General features: G+C 37.6%; 2 protein-coding genes and 1 long non-coding RNA gene across 10 annotated transcripts; 1 reads left to right on the top strand and 2 right to left on the bottom strand.

Annotated features, from left to right (window-relative positions):
• Nucleotides 1–538: 538 nt before the first annotated feature.
• LOC122840974 (nicotinamide riboside kinase 2-like) lies at nucleotides 539–2,800 on the bottom strand. 3 transcript variants are annotated; one of them, XM_044133825.1, is made up of 8 exons: nucleotides 2,643–2,800; nucleotides 2,470–2,560; nucleotides 1,781–1,829; nucleotides 1,385–1,562; nucleotides 1,240–1,311; nucleotides 1,057–1,163; nucleotides 892–977; nucleotides 539–806 (listed from the first exon to the last, which is right to left on the bottom strand). In XM_044133825.1, the coding sequence occupies exons 1-7, from the start codon at nucleotides 2,666–2,668 to the stop codon at nucleotides 892–894; spliced, it is 609 nt and encodes a 202-aa protein (XP_043989760.1). In that variant the 5' UTR covers nucleotides 2,669–2,800; the 3' UTR covers nucleotides 539–806. The 3 variants fall into 3 exon arrangements, with proteins under 3 accessions (XP_043989760.1, XP_043989759.1, XP_043989761.1); XM_044133824.1 differs by having other exon boundaries at nucleotides 539–809; XM_044133826.1 differs by lacking the exon at nucleotides 1,781–1,829 and having other exon boundaries at nucleotides 539–809; nucleotides 2,643–2,690.
• Nucleotides 2,801–2,931: 131 nt separating this feature from the next.
• atcayb (ATCAY kinesin light chain interacting caytaxin b) lies at nucleotides 2,932–18,778 on the bottom strand. Of its 5 annotated transcripts, none has more exons than XR_006372317.1 (14): nucleotides 18,341–18,777; nucleotides 17,920–18,056; nucleotides 13,414–13,519; nucleotides 11,819–11,862; nucleotides 11,519–11,746; nucleotides 10,973–11,131; nucleotides 9,497–9,599; nucleotides 8,975–9,106; nucleotides 8,813–8,899; nucleotides 8,073–8,171; nucleotides 7,015–7,045; nucleotides 6,878–6,925; nucleotides 6,631–6,677; nucleotides 2,932–4,686 (listed from the first exon to the last, which is right to left on the bottom strand). XR_006372317.1 is itself a non-coding variant. In XM_044133823.1 (14 exons), exons 3-13 carry the CDS (start codon nucleotides 13,488–13,490, stop codon nucleotides 6,638–6,640), a joined length of 1,053 nt encoding a protein of 350 aa, XP_043989758.1. In that variant the 5' UTR covers nucleotides 13,491–13,519; nucleotides 17,972–18,056; nucleotides 18,341–18,778; the 3' UTR covers nucleotides 2,932–4,683; nucleotides 6,631–6,637. The 5 variants fall into 5 exon arrangements, 4 of the variants coding, with proteins under 4 accessions (XP_043989758.1, XP_043989757.1, XP_043989756.1 ...); XM_044133823.1 differs by having other exon boundaries at nucleotides 2,932–4,683; nucleotides 7,010–7,045; nucleotides 17,972–18,056; nucleotides 18,341–18,778; XM_044133822.1 differs by having other exon boundaries at nucleotides 2,932–4,683; nucleotides 7,010–7,045; nucleotides 18,341–18,778.
• On the top strand, nucleotides 11,640–16,308 carry LOC122840976. 2 transcript variants are annotated; one of them, XR_006372321.1, is made up of 4 exons: nucleotides 11,640–11,764; nucleotides 13,383–13,555; nucleotides 14,830–14,972; nucleotides 15,272–16,308. It is a non-coding gene; the product is annotated as an uncharacterized LOC122840976 (long non-coding RNA). The 2 variants fall into 2 exon arrangements; XR_006372320.1 differs by having other exon boundaries at nucleotides 14,830–16,308.
• Nucleotides 18,779–18,944: the final 166 nt, after the last annotated feature.

Raw genomic sequence — 18,944 nt, forward strand, 5'->3', positions numbered from 1 at the left:
ATGCTGTAAAACAAAACACAAAGTGTTTGAAACAGGAGCAGGAAGAAGCCATGGCTTATCCAATCCTGTCCGTAGGTCTTCTTCAAACAAGTTGTATGAATAATTGGTAAAGATTTACAATAATCAGATCTGTGAACTCAATGGACTGATTTTTTGCTTATGAATTTTAACAAAAAAGGAAAGTTTCTGAGCATTGCTTGAATTATTGTCAAGCTAATTTCTTTTGTGAAGTAAATGACTGATGCACTTAACTCTTTTCAGTTGGAAAAACTTCCTGGACATTTGGAAATCTTTCCTTGATGCAACAGAAAGTTAATCTTTACCGTCTTTATTACTTCTTCATGTTGCCTGCTTTCTTTCATCTTCTTCTACCTGAAGTAGCGATAAACCTGTAGATGTGACAACCTACTGGATTTTATCAGTCATATTCAATAAACACAAAGGATTTGGCACTGAGTCGCCATTTTATGACTCTTTATGGGATCTACAGTTTTTTGTGTTTGATTATATCCGACAGGAAGGAAACAGGAAACATGAGGTGCAATCCGTTTTCTTTGAGTTGTTTCAAGTGACAGCTTTATAATTTCACATCAGTTACAGGTGTTAAACACTGGGTAGTCCAGAGGTGACTAATCTTTTAGAAAAAAAAGTTACACATGATTATACAAAACACTTTTTCTGCTGTTCAGTCATAATAAGTTACAGTGGTGTCTATTTACAAATCAGGCTAGAAGTACAGAGCTGGTGTTACACGTTCACTCAAAATGATATTTACAAGTCTATACACAACCCGGTGTCGACCCAACCTGCTGGAGAGACGGAGAAGAGAAGCAGAGTTACCCACATGGATTACCAAGGCTTTAATATGTGTTATTAAAACAACTTAATTACCTATAAGTTATTCAGCAGGGAGTTCTGAACGCTTTCATAAACGGCATTGTAGATATCTTCCTTTGTTGTTGTTCCATCAAGGTATTCTGTCAACAAAAATACAAATTAAAGTCGAGATTTCTCAACAGGAAAGTGCTTTACGTCTGATTTGGTGTTTTTGCAAACCTATTCTGCTGCAGTTGTTGTCCATCTCCTTCCTGTGCTTCAGATACATGGGCCAGACATGGCCGTCGAACAGGCCGGGGGGGTCTGGGACTGTGTATGTTCTGGTTCTGCAAAGACCGAATCGGTCCAGAGTTACAGCGTGCTCTGATGTGTGTTCTGAAAATTACTCCAACAGCTGCTCACCTTCTCCTTCGCTTGCATTCCTCGTAAGGAATGGAGATGTAGAAACACTTGTCATAGACATCAATGAGAGGCCTGTGGAGAGAAACAGGATCTCAGGTCAGGGAGAAGCTTTGAAGGTCAAGAGGTCGGCTAAATGGTGACCTACTTATAGTTGTAGATGAGGAACCCCTCAATGATAAGAATATGGATCCCTCTCTGCTCCGAGTCGGACTCCTCAACTTCGGGTGACAGACTGACTCCGTGCGAACGTGCGAACTTGACGGGGTTTTCCTGCCAGCCTTTCACGGTGTTCACCATCGCTTCCATGTCCAGAGCGTTGATCACTGATGAAGAACAAGGAGACAAACAGAACAAAAACAAAGCTTCACCACGTGTGCAGCTGACGTTTCACACCAATTTATTTCAATCAGTGAATGTCGTAGCATTCACAGTATATTTATTTATGTGGTAGTCTATGACTGATTGGTTACCACTGAAGAAATGTGCAGGAAAGGAAAAAGTACATTACTGAAGGGTTTTCCTACGTGAAATCCACTCTTACCATCCCACTGTCTAAAGCCGTCCTCCCCGACTTGTATTTGATCGGGTTTCTGAAATAACAGTCACCAACAAAACATTGCTGCAACCCAGTAACCAATGGGAGCTCATCCCTCCTGGACAGGACAAGTCAGGGACTCGTCTCCACCAAAAGTGAACGCGCGGAAACGATTTTTTTAAACGATATTTCAGCTGGATTTGATCTCCTTTAATGTTACTTTTTCATTTTTAAATTTATTTTTACCTTATCGTCATAGTGTATGCTGATGACACCTTTATTTAAATCTGCAAATTTTTTGTTTACAATTTTTAGTAATATTTTAAGAGAAAACAATATCTGTTTCTTTGTTTTTAATTCTGCCAAAATAGGGAGGAAAACAAAGGATAAGCAAACAAAAACTGGCGGCCATGAGTTCAGATGTTTCAGTCATTTAACATTAAAGTCTGACTTTTAGTGGGGACGCTCAGCCCTTTCATTGGCTGTCCAGGAGACAATCAGCCAGATGATTACAAGGCTGCTTTGATGATAGGACATCTGCAGGTCAGACTGGCCATTTCTTACTTTTTAAGCATACGAAAAAGAGAAAAGGCTTCAAGGGCAAATAAAACTTATGAGAAATATTCTAGCTGCCACACAAAAAATAGTTTAACACATAATAGAAAAAGGAAACCAGACTTCTTTCTTTGTCTTACCTTGAAAAAGTCATCCTGATGCACCACACAACAGTTAGGTAATGTCTTTAGCAGTCTATTTGTCAAAGTTGTCTTCCCACCGTTGGTCACCCTGAATTTAATGCCACACAAAAGTGAGTTACATCTCAGTTTCTTGTAAAAGCATCTTGATATCTATTTTAGCTGAAGCTTACCCTCCGATGCCGATGATGAACTTCATTTCTGACTTCTTCTGTGTTATTGGTCACCTCAGGAATTCAGTAAGTAAAAGCAGGGAACACCACCAAACCAAACTCTTCCTCTCCTTCTCCTTCGCCACAGATGTCCCCTCCCTTTACTACTTCATTGATAGACTATCTCCTTGTGGCGCATATAAAGGATGTGGCAGCCGTGTCACAGCCTGCTTGACCAATCGGAGCCGCTTTTCACCGGCCAATAGTCTGCCTCCACAGAGCCGGAAGCACCAACTTCAGAAGATGCAGGGTTGAAGTTTCAGTGTGAAAGCTGATCCTAAAATTTGCACCTGCTCTCAGGGGTGAGGGGAGGGAGGCCGAGCACATTCAGGGAAAGTACAGAAGCTAACTTGTGGCTGAGCTGTGAAATACAAATAAACCACAATGAAGTCACAAGGGGGGTGCATCAGAAAAGAAGATGGGGGAATACTGGGTGAGGGACAAGTTGAGTCCCTCTCAAGTTGAGCAAGAATTCAAGTTTCTTACATGTAAGCAGTTTAAATCCAAGAAAGGTCATAATTTTTAGGACAATACATCCTGACATTTCTGGGCAGATGTTAAAGCGTCACTCTACCAAGCCGGCTGTGGGCGAGTGCAAACCAGGACCTCTATAATTAGCCTGCAGCGTCTGGCTTCTGCATCATGAATATTTCTGATGCAACCAGAGTATGTGGCGGCCCTCTATGTGGGCAAAATGGCACGTCAGTCAGCCAAAGCTGCGAGAAAACCTTCCTCTGAAGGTTAGCGCCTGCCGCTTATCGGCTCTGGTCGTTACACACCTCCGGATGCGAGTCTGTCGTGTTTATTTTGTATTCACACAGTATTTTCCCAATACTACAAATCAGTTTTACAGTCTGTTCTTATCTCTCGGAGAGAAAAAGGTGTGAAGGAGGTGAACTTTGAGTTTTAGGTAAAAGTTGACATGGTGTCATGTTTCGCTGTTGGGAATGTAGCGATACATGATGGCACTGTGCGACTAAAAGACTGATGCTTGTTAACATAACATATTAAAAGGACTCACATCATTCAAATGCGAAATACTTCTACCATATGAGACTTTTCTCTTTAGTCACTGAGAAAAGCAGGGTTAAAATAACCTATGTAGGTAATTTTGCCTTTCCAGTTAACTAATTTCAGAAAATAAAAGCAATATTCATAGTAGATGACAGACACCCTGTTGCGAGACATTTCATTTCATCTTTTAAAGAGCTGACACAAAACAATTTATAGATCAAAATTACGTTGGTCAATAACTCACATGGCCAAAGACGTTCAAGGCTGAATAAATGGCAATAAAAGATAAAAATATGTTCTGTTAAAAACCCAACTGAGTCCTGAAGGTTAGCATTCACGACACAGACAAATCCAGTTTGTTTTTTATTTTGGTTTATTTTTTAGAAACATTAAATGGCACATTTTCATAGATAACAGTTAAAGTAATTCTTCAGGCTTTCTTTCTTTAAATATATTTTATTTTATCTATAACAATTCAGTCTTTCAGTCTTGAAAAAGTACTGCCTTTTTTTTAGAATTTAAAACCAAGACAAATAAGGAAAGGATACAAACAAGCATGCCGACTGCATATTTAACGCCGGAAAACCTGACGACTATACAATACTTTTGCATCAGTAACATCTAGAACATGTTAATAAGAAGAATGTCATTGCACATCATTCAGTAAGCAAATTCATTAAACCAAAGAAAAACCCATGCCAAAATATTTCAGTTTGATTCTATCTGCAAGTAGAGTCGGTTTAAGGAGTCTGTACTGTTTTCTTTTAATTTAAAATAGTTGCCATGCGTCATAGTACAGCTCAATCTCACATGCAGAAAGCAGACAGTTTTATCTGTAACGTCTTGTTGTTAACAGGTTCTGAATTGATTTAAGTGAGAAACAAGAGAAATACTGATCAGTGATTGTCCTGCAGCTAACGGGTCCGTTCTGTGCAAGAAGGTGCTGAGTTTACTGGATGACCGTTCCCCAGCAGATCTTCAGCTCATTCTGCTGCAACGCAAAAACAAAAGGTTTCAGTTGAGTATTTTGTGCAACCTTTATGCAACAATAGGTGCATTGTTCACATAGATATCGTTAGTACTTGGTAGTATGTAGAGATCATAGGCTGTAAATCTAAACTAAATCCACCCTGACACATGTCACAACGGTTGGGAGACAGAGCCTGTTTCCATTCTTGGGATGTCAACCAGTCCACTGGCTGATATACGAGGGCAGAGACCCACAAGACAGCTCATGGGGTTGGATTTCTGAAATAACCCCATGTACTTTTCCCACTCCAACCCACTCTGACTGGCCCAGGCAGGTATTTCTCCTGATTTCATGACCGGTACAGCAGCTCATGACTCGTCTGTGAAGCCCAGTAAAAATAGACCTGGATGTTTCTGCATAGATGAGGGGAGCAGCTGTGTTTTATGTAACATCGGGGAGCCGGTCTGAAGATTAGCTAACATTTGGATTTGGATTCACACGCGGGCTGAATTGCAATGTCCCGAAACATGCCTTGGCAGAAAAGGAGCCAGGCTTGATGTCTGACAGTAATCAGAGAGCAACATTCAGTAGGTTCATATTCACAAATACAGTTGTTCCTCAAATTGCTCTTTAATTGGATTTAATGGTTGACGTTTTTTATGTCGAAGCATACTTCATCGTAACCAAAGACTCATCTACGATGCCTGGCTAAAGTATCAACATTTTGTCCACGAACTCCAATCATTCCGTCACATTAGACCTGTTGTGACAAATCAACGGAGTAATGCAGTTTTGCAAGGTGGAAGAAAAATCATTCATGACTTTCATGCATTTGTATTCAACACATTGTAGAGGAACCTTTTGCTGCAATAAAGATGCAAGTTATTTGTGGCCATTTTCTGTTTACAATTTAATTTTGTACATCAAGAAATAACTTGTCTGCCTATTGTTCTATAAAAAGTAGCTCAATATCAGTCAGACATCAATTGTCTCTTCTTGAGTTTGGTCTTTACTTTGAGTCATTCTAGCCATTGCTACGACGGGCGTTGTAAGATGCTTTGCGTTTTCTGGATATACTTTTACTAAATGGTGTTGAGATAGCGAGTTAATCTTGAGAAAACAAACTTTCTTTGTACCAAAACCATGAGATGATTGGTTAACCTGATTCCATCCTTTAAATTTATGCACATACCTTGCATTTGAAAGATAGAATCAGGTTTAACACCCATCATCTTGTGATCTCGAGAAAAGCATCAGGAAAAAATAAATGTGGAAAAAGCCTCTTGGCTTTTATACAACAACTCTTCCAAAAAGGCCAGAAGGCTGGATTAGGAGTGAAATCTGAACTGCAAATAGATTCCAGAGCTACTTTGAACATCTTGGCTGGTTCTTTAAACAATGTTGTCTTTAGTTAGTCTGATCAGCCTTATCTTGGAGTTTGTTGTTCCCTGTCCATTTTCTACTCATTAGATGTTCAAAGTACAGGTTATTTTTTTAAACTTTAAACCTGATTAAAGTTCTCAACAGCTTTATCCCTGATGCCCTACGGTGTTCCTTGGTCTACATGATGCTGCTCTTTCTCTGATGTTCTCCAACACTCCTTTGAGACCTTCACAGAACAGATGGATTTATATCTTGTGGCATAATGTGACAATATGTAAAAAAGCCCAAGTGCATTGAATACTTTTGCAGGACATCTTGCATTAGCACCGTTAGCGGAGGATCTTTGAGCTATTTCAAGAATTAAAGACTCGAGGTGATGTAATAATTAGGCGACTAGAGCTTGGACGCCAAGATTCCCAGCAAACGTTTATGCAAGATTTAATTGGTTTCTTTTGCACACAGAGGCAAATGTGTGTGAAAATCAAACTGTCCCTGTATGTAAGATCTAAGTTACAGAGGACTGACATTACAAGCCAGAGTGCAGAGTTAATGACGGACTGTTTAATGACTGGGACCTCTTACCTTAATGTCAGATGTTGCTGTTAACTGATGCTAGCATCGACTTTGGCCTGAAAATAACATTCAAATAAAGCAATAAAGAAACATCAGTATTTTCTCAGTCGTCTAGTCCTAAAGATTAGCTGACAAATATTTGCAAAAATAATAAACAGGATTTCTTTAAATGATAGCTGATGTGACAGAAATAGAGCTAAAAAAAGGTTTCCGAGAGTGTTGCGTAACGTAGCTGCATGAAACAGAAAGAGGTTACCTTTCCCCAGGAAGAGCTGATTTGGTCTGCTGCTGCTCTTGTTCATGTCTGCAGGAAAAAAGACAATTTGGTTACTTTAAATAATTTTGGAAATTTCTTTCTTTCTATTTTTAGAGAAAATGTGTTTCTTACCTCACCTTTTGTGCTTTTAGCTTCTCTTCATCATACCTAAATTAGATGAAATAGTGTGAATAATATGCTGCTTCATTCCCACTTGTAGCATCAATATGGTACAAAAATGTATTTATAAGAAGATACATGATGGCTACACATAGTGTTGGCTGCAGTGACTTTTACAGATCTATGTTATAGGCATCCTCATATAGAAAGGAATAAAATATGTTGGGCCAAAATCCATGTCTGAGTTGCCCATTAAAAATGAACTAGGTCATCAAAACCAGCACACTCCTCTGCTGTGGAACAAACTGCACTTCTCAGGTTTTCTGAGATGTGCAGAAACTGTAACTGTTCCTTTAAATTGGATGTTTCTTTTATAGCAGCTTTACTAAGAAATATGTTTATTCTTAGACTGAAGAAAAAAAACATTGTATTTCAATTTGTGATATACAAAAGAATGGGAAAGTCAAATTACTGAATCAACTTGAAATATAGTTAATATTCTTAAGATTTTCCAGAAAGATTTTAACATTTTAAAAATCACTGAAGATTATAATTTGCTTTGCAGATATTGTGAGACAATAAAAACTTTATAGAAAAACCCAAACTTTTTTCGTCAATGATTAAGGGAAGTGTATTTTGTAATATAATTTAATGTATTTTAGGGTTTTTTTGTTCATTATGTTCTTCTTTCTATACAGTTATATTCAATAAATTTGAATATGTGTCCCAATAAGTCTGGTTTATCATATTAAAGGTGCCTTATGATAATAACAACTTTCAAGGAAGTATTAAATATATTTTTCTCTAAATTTCTGTTTTTAAAAATAGTTATTTTCTTGGTCTGATGTCATATTTTTTATGTCATTTTTCATTAACTGTAAGCAGAAAACCTTTATAATTAACAGAATTAAATGCTTTCAAACATCAAATTGTGTGTAATTAATCAATCTAATATGTTTCATTTAGAAGTAAGGTTCCTGAAATAGGACTCTGTTGAATGGGTGTGAATGTTTGCTTGCATTTCCTAAGATGTGCGGCATCTCAACAGCGACCCTTGGTGGTAGAGAGGACTTACTGCAGCACACAGTCGGGAATCTGCACATGCTCCATGGGGATGATTTGACTGAGCTCTTCCAGGGTGTGAACGTATCGAATCTTATCCAGGAACTTCACACTGCGGAGATCACGAACATGTAAAATTAAAAGTAAAATTTATCCCCATCAAAACAGATTCTATTTCTGATCAAAATTTCTGATGTGCAGAAATTTTGATGCGGTTTCTGCACATTGAGATTCTATTAAATTTAAATTGTTGACTTATTCAGGAGTAATGAAACTGACAAATGTACAAGTTGTAAACATGTAAAGGAAAATCTTTATAATCTGATCATTAATGAGGCAAATTAGTTTTCTGTTTGTGCTTAAGATGGCGTCACTTTGTTTACACATTGGAATGGTAAATACATCTCAAATAAATGACAATTTTCCTTGATTTCATATTATAAAAACCTATTCAACTTGACCCCAAGTAATAAAGTTTATACAGGGTTTACACCAGACAAAGATTTAAAAGATTTCAGACCAAATGAAGAGGAAATAATATTGTCTTCACGGGTTTTTTACAGTTAGTATGTAAGGTGACTAATGTGGAGTCAAGCAAAAACACCTATAGCCATATAATAAATTTAATTGTAGGTTTATATTTCAATGCAAAGCCTGGACAGCCTTTATTATTATGAATAATGTTCAATATTCTATTTAAATTTAGGGGAATAATCACAACCAATAAGCAGAATGAGAGTAAATGTTCCTGACCTGATGAATGGTCTTGAGATGGCCAGGACGGTTCTGATAAACCATGTTGGATGTGCAATGATCAGACACTTCAGGTTTTTTCTCAGTCTGCAAACACAAACGAAAAGATTTAAGCTCCGATAGATTTAAGCTCTGATATACTATTGATGTCATGTTTCTTACTTTCTGTCAATCATCTGGTAGCATCTCTTCAGCCAGCTGATTCCAGGCATCTTCCTGCGAGGAGTTGCACCATTCAAGTAAACAATCATATAATCTTCAGCCACCAGCAGCTCCAGGCTGCTCACAACGTACCTGAGAACAAAGAGACTTAGTTTAATGCATTTGTTTTTTCTCTGTGTCTGAGCCAAATGAAGGAAAGAGCACTTGACATTTCATCACTTCTATCAATCCGGTGCCTCAGAGTGATAATGCTGGTCAGAAGTGGAGCAGAAATTGCAAAACTGAACCCAGAATCTCAGATTTTTAGTTATAGCTTTCCTCACAAGCAGTCATTCATTTTTCAATTTACAATTCTAAATGAATATAACTAACTACAAATCTGAACACAACAAAAAATGTAAACATAAAAATGATTATATAGGCTTTTTAAAGATTATTAAAGTAAGGAAAGCGTTGAATTTTGCACTAAAGTGAGACTGACAATGATGCAGTATGCTTCAATGAGACATCAGAAGAACTTACAGAAACAGATTCTCCATGATGTATGTGTAATCATCACAGCTGCTGTCAGGGAGGTAGCAAGCTGCAAACACAATGATGGCGTTCAGACCTTCACCATAATAACCTGAGAGAGAGAGAAGAAGACACATTCAAGGTACTCACCACTTATGACATTTTCGTTTTATTGTTACCAGATTATTAACTAGAAGTCAGACACTTTTATAAATAATACTCATTTATCAGGCATAAAATTGTGAACACTCACAGTTGAAAGTAAATACTGTTTATCTTTTCACCAAGATCCTTGTTTCATAAAACCAATCATGTTGCTTTTGTCTGAATTCTGCATTCTGTTATGCAAGACTTTTTGTTTTCCAGATTTTTTTTGGTGCTCATTAAATCTTCATCTTCACCATGATCCTCCAGCTGTATGGTGTACATTTTAGGACAATCCTCGGATCTCAGGAAAACATCCTCACACAGTAGAAAAATCGGCGTCATTTGTCAGACCAAAGACAAAACGCCATCAGATCTCTGACTAAACACCATCAGAATAAAATGTCTTAGCAAAAAGGACTCCAGACAAAAAGGTATCAGAAAAAACGGCGTCAGAATAAATCAGGCGTTACAGAGAAGCTGCCAAAAGGTGGCGCCATTGTCAAAATACGTCATCGATGTGCGACAATGGCAGACAGTAAGGCAGTTTACATCATGGCGTACATGAGCATTTAAATCCACCCCAACAGAAGCAATGAAGGTAAAAATGTGGGAACACAATCAGCAATAAATCAATGGTTAAATTTACAGTATAATACTCAGCATTGTGAGACAGAAGACATTTTAAATCCATGTAGAGAATAATAAAACAAAGGAACAGGGACTTTTGGATGGATAAATGAAGAGAAAATAAAAAAATAAAAAAATTCAAGTAAATAGGTTAGAAATTATCCCAAAAACATCAGTTATACCGCCATATATATATATAATGTATTATAATAATGGCGTCACCTTTTGGGTGCTTCTCTGCCCTGAGAACTTTTAATCAGATGTCGTTTTTTCTCAGACTTTGTATTCTGATGCCGTTTAGTCAGAGATTTGATGACTTTTTGTCTGTGGTCTTACATCTGAGGCAGTTTTGTGTGAGGACATTTTCCTGAGACCTGAGGATTGTCCTAAAATGTCCACCATACAGCTGTCATTTTTTCATTTGGGTCCTAAAAAGGTGAGATGTCTTTGGCTTCAAAAAGAACATTTTATCCTCAAAGTTATTGTACCAGAGGCAGGAAAAATGTACAAATGATTTTGAGAAGATCAAACTTGCGATAGTTACAACTCTGAGTTAAAGCATTTCTAAACCTGAGGTTCTTATGGAGTATTCCCAATTTGCAGGTGTCAGTTTTCATCAATTCAAAGAAGGGGAACAGTGGCGATGTGTCGGTAGGCTCATTGATAGGTTCATATTAATTTATGAATGAATGAACAGACACATCTGCTAACCTCCATGGGTGACCACTCGCAGGTAAGGCCTGATGATCTGCATGTCAATTCGTTGCTCCTGATCGCCGATTATCACCGTTCGCCACAGACGACCAGAGGAGTCTTTCTCCTCTTCACCTTCACCTGGAAGACGTTTGGCTGTGGCCACAGGAGTGTCATCTAAAAAAAACAACAACAACAAAAAAACAAGATCAGCCAGCTTTATGTTAGTTTGTTCATCCTTTAATTAATTTTATCAAATGATTTACTTCCTTGTGCATCAATGTGATCAAAAATAAAGCAGCAAAATTAAAATATTGCAGCTCTTATTTGTATTTAATTAGTTTAATGGGATTTTACATATTTTTCTATATGCAAAAATTAAAAAAAGTTTGAGTGAATAAATAAATAGATTTATCTCTCATTGGGTTCATTACTTTTAGTTGCTTATTATAATAGTTTAGTTTCAATCTGCCTTAATTTTCTCCCTTTGTTTTCACCATCATAATTCATGATGAAAAAGAATCAACTCCTCATTTTGGGGTCTTAATTTTCCTTTTGTCTGACCTTCCCACTCCAGCTCGTTGCCGTTGTTCAGGAACTCCAGTGAGTCGGTCTCATCCGGAGTCTCAATGTCGTCGACGTTGATGTCAAGGTCATCGGGTGTTTCCAGGAAGTCGTCCGAGAGAACGGAGCCCTCGCTCTGATCCAGGGACAGGTTCATGTCGGGGGCAACCAGTGTGCGGCGCTTCCTCTGCTTCATGGACTCCCCGACATTCAGGCTGGTGGGAGGATCTGCAACAACAAGCAGGTGTAAGTTTACAGTTTATGCTAGACGATCGAAAGCTGGGTGTTTATTCCACTTACTGGTTCTGTTGTCAGTGAGACCAACGCCATCCTCTGGCAGCGGCCTGCACAGACGGCACAAATAAAATTACACATTAAAACAATTCAACAGCAATTCTGTAGAAAGTAGAGATACTTTCTACAGAAAGTACTCTTTATCTGTAGTTTTTATATAATCACTCAATGTAATCATCTTTTGTCTGAGAAAGCAACACCATTATAATTACCAACTCCCCTCCAGGATTTATTCTGTAGACACCTTTAAGCTCGATGTGTGGGAGAAATAAGGGCTGGATTACAGTAGATAGTATTTTTTTCTGTACCAACATGCAGACTGAGAAAAAGATATGAATTTATCCAAACACACCCTAAACATTGTAAGTGTGGGCAAGCTGATGTGCTGACTGAGTCAGACTGTTTGAGGTGTTTCAAATGTATTCATACACCTATAACTTTTTCACATTTTGTCTCATTACAAGCACAAACATTAATATATTTTATTTGGAGAGACCAGGGTTTCTTTTAAAATATGAGCAAAAAGAAATCCAGTTTCTGGAAGAGTTGAATAGAATGACAGCAAAGACTTAAAAAGAAGTTATTGTGGCTATATGAGACCAAAATGTAATTGCTTAGCCTACACGTTCAATTCGGTTTGTGAAGGAAAACAAACACTGCAGATTAACCTAGAAACACAATATAGATTGTGAAACAAGGTGATGGCAGCATCTTGCTGTGGGGATGTTTTTTCTCTGCAGAGAAACTGGTCAGAGTTAACGGGATGGTGCAAAGTTTCAATTTTCACCAGAAGAATAAAAAAGAATGGTTTATATCAAATCATTTCCATGTCCAAAGATGACCCATTCAAAGTCTATATACATATATCCAACTCAGTCTGTGGCAAAGCCATCGTAAATTAATGTTTACAGAACTGTTTTGAAAGAAAAATGAAAATTAATTTCTGTCTTTAGATGTGCAAAACAAGTAAAGACATATTGCAAAACACCAAAGTTGTGACTGCAGCAAATAGTTGTTTACAAGCTATTCCTGCTAATTATGGGACTTATGGAGGCAACTGTATGCACACAAAGTAATTTGGAGGTTTTATTGTGAAACTTTGATTACACATGAAATTTGAAAAACATTCTTCAGGTCATGAATTAATGGAATCCACACTAAAATGGTTATTGTTCAGAAAAATAAAAGCAAAACAGAAACCAGTGTAACCTTATTTTTATTGCTTCTAATATATTTGCTCATAATAACTCTGATTATACAAATCAGAATTTGGTATTATTAGATACATTTGGTGTATCTAATAATACAATGGGTGTATTATTAGATGCAATAAAGACTTATATGAGGAGACAAAGGAGCTATATACTTTTATTCTAATACACTATATTACATCATGACACACACATTTTCCACTGACGTCTTTTATGCTTTGCCAGCTGCTATTTTGTTCTGTGACATGCTACAGCTTCTCCATGTACTCACAACAGAAAGAACACACCTGCTCCCCTGTTAGCGTCTGACAGATGCACATGTGACTCATTTTCCATCCATCTCAACCTGTTTGTCTCAGACTGCACACAGAACCAGCCGTAGACAAATACCTGGGGAAGTCCTCGTCCTGCCACTCGTCCTTGACCTCCATGCTGTCCATGCGTAAAGTGGCTTCTGCTGTACCCATCCTCTGCAGGGAGGACAGGCTTCAGCTCGCTTTGGACAACAGAAACAGGGGATAAGTAGGGAAGAGTGAGAGACAATGTGTTGTAACACGTCATGTTTAAAATATCAATAATATTTTGGGAATAGCATCTGAAAATGTGCATTACTGTAGTTTATTTCACATTAAAGAACCAGTTTAAGCCGTTCAGTGATCACTGACATGTTTCAAACATGTTTGACTCAGAACGACATACTTTTTCATCTGCATAAAGGAGCATTTTTACCTATAAACACATTCTTGTCATTTTTATTCAGAAAACCTAGAAAATGTAATGGAGCATAAAACTGAGCCTTGAGGAACCGATTGCTAAATGTTCAAGAATTTGATTTATTTATTCATTTTGGAAAACAAACTGTTTTCTACATAAAAGAAAGCAACTGAAAACAAGTGAACCACTTCATAAACAACCAACTAGAAGGCAATATTGCCTGCAGCTATAAAGTAAACCAAAGTTTGTCAACAGCCTGTGGAGTAGAACACACTAAATAAATTTCTAGGGATGCACAATATTGGATGATATCCGATACGCCGATACACTGGAACTTATTTGACCGATAACCAATACCAATAGTTTTTTCCTATACTTACTTACTGAAACTATATTTATTTATCAAATGCAAACGCTAAAAAGGAGGATGAAAATGATGCAACACTTTCAATTGCATTGTTTAATGTCAAATTTATTCATGACATTTGCTCTTTCTAAGACAATGGCAACACTCAAGCAGTGCTTGTGCTATGCTGCAGGCATCATCGTCACTGGTTTGTCATGTAAAAACAAAATGACATTATACTGAGTTATTTTGACTGAATGGCTGATGTCCAATATTAAATTTTAATATTGACAAATACCGTTACTATGCTGATAATATTGTGCATTTCTTTATATTATAGCCTCCTATTCATAAAGTTGGACTTTAGCTGTGCTCTTACCAATTCTATCAAAAATACTGGAAAATAGAGTCTATTATTGAGCCTTGGGTGGCTCCCTTTACAATATTCAAATGGCTGGATGCTATAAACACAATTTTATTTGAAAGGTAGCTACTAATTCAGCCTGAAGCCTCAAACAGGATTAGTGAGTAGCTGCAGCACTGGTGAAACACAACATGCATTAAAACAGCTTGACTTTACACCAATAATGCTGACTTTTGGTGTTACATGGAACATTATATTTGTCTCATCTACTAAAATCCTTTCACACAGAAGCGTAAAGTACATAAAAAGCATACAAATCATCATTAAGGCAGTACATTTGTAAAATATTCAATTTCTAACTCACAGTTCTCACTTTTTACAGGAAAATGGTCGTCGAATGCGTGACATCATGTGAAAGTGGATTTTTGACCCCAGCCGCTTTAGGGAAGGAGACTAAAATAAAACACTGATTTGCTCACACAGCAGCCGTTCCCTGAAGGCAGCACACTCATCTCGTATGTGCATGTATGTAACCAAAGCACAGGTTTTCATCTACTGCATTAACTTCCACTTCTGGTTTTTCGATGCGCATCTGCAGAGTCTGCTGTGTGTTGAATCATTTATACAAGTATCAGTCAAGCTAAGAAGAGCAAACCCATCTAAGGGATTTTCCTTCACAAATAAATCTCTGTTCCAACCTGAGTTTATTTAACAGACGTCACCCTGGCCCATTAGTCCAGTGGGATGGAACTGATTTGATACAGTCTATTTTTGGATCTGAAACTGCGATTGTGGGGTAAAAGACACATGCTCTGTGCCTACAGGCTCCTGATGCTGCTGTGCTGGGATTGGGGAATCGACGTTGACTGTTTAAACGCGCAAGTTGCAACGATTTATTTTGCAATCCTAAAAACGAAATGTTGTTTGAACCTCCTCTCACACAAATCGGTCATATCTCCATGAGCAATGAGGACTGTAGTCACAAATGTCACTTTGACAGCCTTGCTTGTCCATTCAGTGAACATCTGAGACGCAGACGCACGTGTCTGGTGAGGATTTGGGTCCAGATGGCAGCAGGACTGCCTTTGCCTTTGTGCCAACCAGAATATAAAAGAGATGAAAAGCAAACTGTTGCTCAAGACGGTGATTACAGGTTTTTCTCCTGACAGGTTTTGTCCCTTTGAAATTCAGTAAAGCAGAGGAGATCCCCCGTGAGAGAGCGATATTTGTGTTGGCTTGCAGCTTGAAAAGCGTTATTGAGGATTAAAGATAACTCGGATGAAAGGATTCATTACAAGCTCAGTTATCTCAACTTGTTTGTCTTTATCTAAAGGCAAAAGGGAGAGATGATAAGGCCTGGAAACGTTAGAAATCCTCTGCAGCATTTAATGCCCCTCACAAAATAAACAGTAATAAAAGACTTAGCTTGGTAATGCTCTATTTAATAATATGATCTAAAATAATTTGCTTTGTGAAAAGATCACCTCGTTTCTTTAGAATAAACTGTTTAGCCCTGAAGCTAGCTCATTTTCTGCTGTAATCTCCTAGCTAAAACCTGAAAACAAGTGAAAACATTTTCAATAAACTACAATAAAAGTTAATAATCTTTGAATTTCTAAAGATGCAGTTTTCACTTCAAAACTGGAAGTTGACCTTTCACCTACTAGAGCTGATTTTAGGTCATTGGTTGTTATGTTCAAAACGTTTTTGCTGAATGTTTGTCCGTCTTATAGGAATAATGTTACTTTGTCCTTGTAGATCAGGGGTGTTGAACTCATTTTCATGATGGGTCATGTCAAAATCAGTTTGTCCTGAATGTATTGATAAAACCCATTAAATTGTAATTTAATTTTTATTTTAAATAAATAATATTTTATTTGAAAATGTTTTCACACTGATCAGTCCATCCAGGATTTCATGAGTGTTTTTGTGTCTTCATTGCAATCAAAATAATAGATTTTGTGGTGCTAATTTTGAAATAGTTTTTTGAAAGTTTTACAATATTTGCGCTAATATAACATTTTAAATGTGAGTTTTTATTAATCACTGTATCGATCATGGACTACAACTTGGCATCAAGTGAGGCTGAAGCAGCAGTCACATAAACCGAATGTTTCTGGCCAATTTTGAGAAAGAATTGCAGTTAAAAAAATCAGGAAAAATTGTGGAGATCTGTTGACTTTGTGTGAATTTTACAAACTGGGGGGTTTTCAACAAAAAGCTGTTGTAATTTGGAGAGGGCCACATAAAAACCTACGGCGGGCCAGATTTGGCCCTCGGGCCTTGAGTTTGACACATGTGATGTAGAAATTCAGAAAAGCTTAATTCATTCAAATGTGATATTTCAATAGAATAAATATATCTACTTTCCCAGAAGTGCATTTTCTAAATTCAGAGAACTTTTAATCCATCAAGAATTGACTGATTCAAAAACTAGTTACATTGATTTTTTTGTTTTTTTGCTGTTCTGTGCATTATCATCTGCTTTGTGTTCATCTTTGTGTTAATGTTTGTCTATCTTTGTGTTAAGCTGTGCAATATACAGTTTCTCCTTTGTATTCAAAGCGTGAATTTCCAACCATCCAAACAAGAATCTGAGTGATCTTTAGCAAACAGAATCAGTTGGAAAAGAAACTCGACTATCCCTACAGCTTAGAGAGACGAAGGCGGGAACCACATGAACAGACATGCAAGTTGGATTTCCAGCAGAGTTTCAGTGCCGACATCCGACCCAGTAACTCTTCTTTGTCTCTTTTATGGTGATTGATGCTGAAAGTTGACTAGTCAAGACTGGTTCTGAATCTTGGTTTTGTCTCTCCTTTCTTTTTCCCTTCTCTCTTATTTTGAAGTAGAAACATTTTCATTAAAAAGTGGCAATTCCTAGATTTTATTTCAGCTGTACAACTTTGCCTTTTCTTTGTACTTTCATATGTTTTTCTTTTGCCTAGTAACTAGTAGAAACCAGATATTAGTGAATACTCATGCTCATTTTTACAATATTAAAAGTGAAATGATCTGTCAGAGGAACAAAGACTACTTTTAAAATTCACATTAAGAAATTATTGAAGCTATAAAACAAGCTCTTCCGTCTTGCTGAAAAGTTACTTGTATTTTAGCTTTGTCTTATTTCAAGTGCACTAAGATATTTTCACTAGAAACCAGATGAAAAATATTTGGTAAAGGTTTCTATTTTCAGTGTAGATCAATAACACGCTAAACTCTTGAGTGCACTGATTAATAGCTCATGTTTGGAAATAAAAAATTATTACTCTTTGTGATGATTCAAAATAAACCAGATCCTTCTTCCAGTGTTTAGAAAAGAAACATTTCTGAAGAGAAATTCCTTCAATCTGAATTGTGATAGATTATTTAATGTAGCTGAATGTAGATTTATGTCTAGAGACCTGAGAGTCTATCCTGAGATCTTTTTATCCGGTCGCATCCAGAAGCAAAAATCTTGCAGAACACTTACGTTATATAATGATTTTCCTTAAATCAGCAGACGGAGGGTCATCACTGTTTACCTCTTCGGGTGGTACGCTCCTGTTTTTATTTACGCTGAAGTTCCTGTTGGTACTGATGTTTCTGATGGAGGCAAGTCGTGTCTTCCTGTAGAGAGAGGTAGGATGAAGGGAGTCTGGAGGTGACATCACTGTGCTCTCATCTTTTATCCAGACAAATCCCAGACTGACTTTTGGGCAAAAAAAATAATTCTAACTCTTTCCAGTATTCTCTTATTTATTTTATTTTTTTCCAATTTGCGTCTGCTCTTCCCCCCTCATCATCGTCATCCTCCACCCGCAAACACTAAAACCCCCGGGCTCTAATCTGTTCGGATGATGTCAGCCGTATGGGAGCAACGTTCTGATGGTTATGTAATCCCAGCTGCCTACCTTTTTCCTTTGATTCTGTCAGGCTGGTTGTTGGCAGGATCACCTGTTTTCCTCCAGTTTAGTCCATTTTGGATCCATCTTGAACTGACTTTTCATCCTCTCCCAAACTGCAAAAGATGGTTCCTTCTATCTCAGTCTCGTTCCCTGGCAACAGCATCTTCCTCCCTCACACAACCTATATCTCTCTCCTGCTTTTTCTCACCATCTCTAATAGCCTCTCTCACTCTCTGTGAAACTCCTCCTTCATATGAACTCGCCTCCTCTCCTCTTGCTCGTTGCCTGTGATGCCGTCGCCACCTCCCCTTCCTCTCTTTCTGTCCTGCTTTCCTCACAGCTGCTCTTAGTGTGATGACAGTAAACACACAGAAGCGTTTTGCTCTTATTGACCGTGTTTCTCAGCAAAAGCAGCCACAGTTTGAGCTCCTTTTTCCACCGTCCTCTGTGGAAAAATATGGATTGTTTTACTATCCTGCACTACACCAAAAACACTGCAAGCTAAAACAATCTGTTCTTTCACCAACATATATGGCATAACCCATGGTTTTGGTGTTCACACTCAATGTTTTGTCATTATATATACAAACAGTGTTTTGTTGAAATAGGT

Source organism: Gambusia affinis, linkage group LG12, assembly GCF_019740435.1.
Source record: "Gambusia affinis linkage group LG12, SWU_Gaff_1.0, whole genome shotgun sequence".
Classification (NCBI taxonomy): domain Eukaryota; kingdom Metazoa; phylum Chordata; class Actinopteri; order Cyprinodontiformes; family Poeciliidae; genus Gambusia; species Gambusia affinis.

Coding starts and splice junctions, on each gene's coding strand:
- atcayb (XM_044133823.1), bottom strand. CDS start 13,490: ATGGGTACAGCAGAAGCCACTTTACGCATGGACAGCATGGAGGTCAAG. Junction 9,107..9,496: donor ATCATGGAGAATCTGTTTCT/GTAAGTTCTTCT, acceptor CTTTGTTCTCAG/GTACGTTGTGAGCAGCCTGG. Junction 8,172..8,812: donor ATCTCAAGACCATTCATCAG/GTCAGGAACATT, acceptor TGATCTCCGCAG/TGTGAAGTTCCTGGATAAGA.
- LOC122840974 (XM_044133825.1), bottom strand. CDS start 2,668: ATGAAGTTCATCATCGGCATCGGAGG. Junction 1,563..1,780: donor CGGCTTTAGACAGTGGGATG/GTAAGAGTGGAT, acceptor GTTCTTCATCAG/TGATCAACGCTCTGGACATG. Junction 978..1,056: donor CAACAACTGCAGCAGAATAG/GTTTGCAAAAAC, acceptor TTTTGTTGACAG/AATACCTTGATGGAACAACA.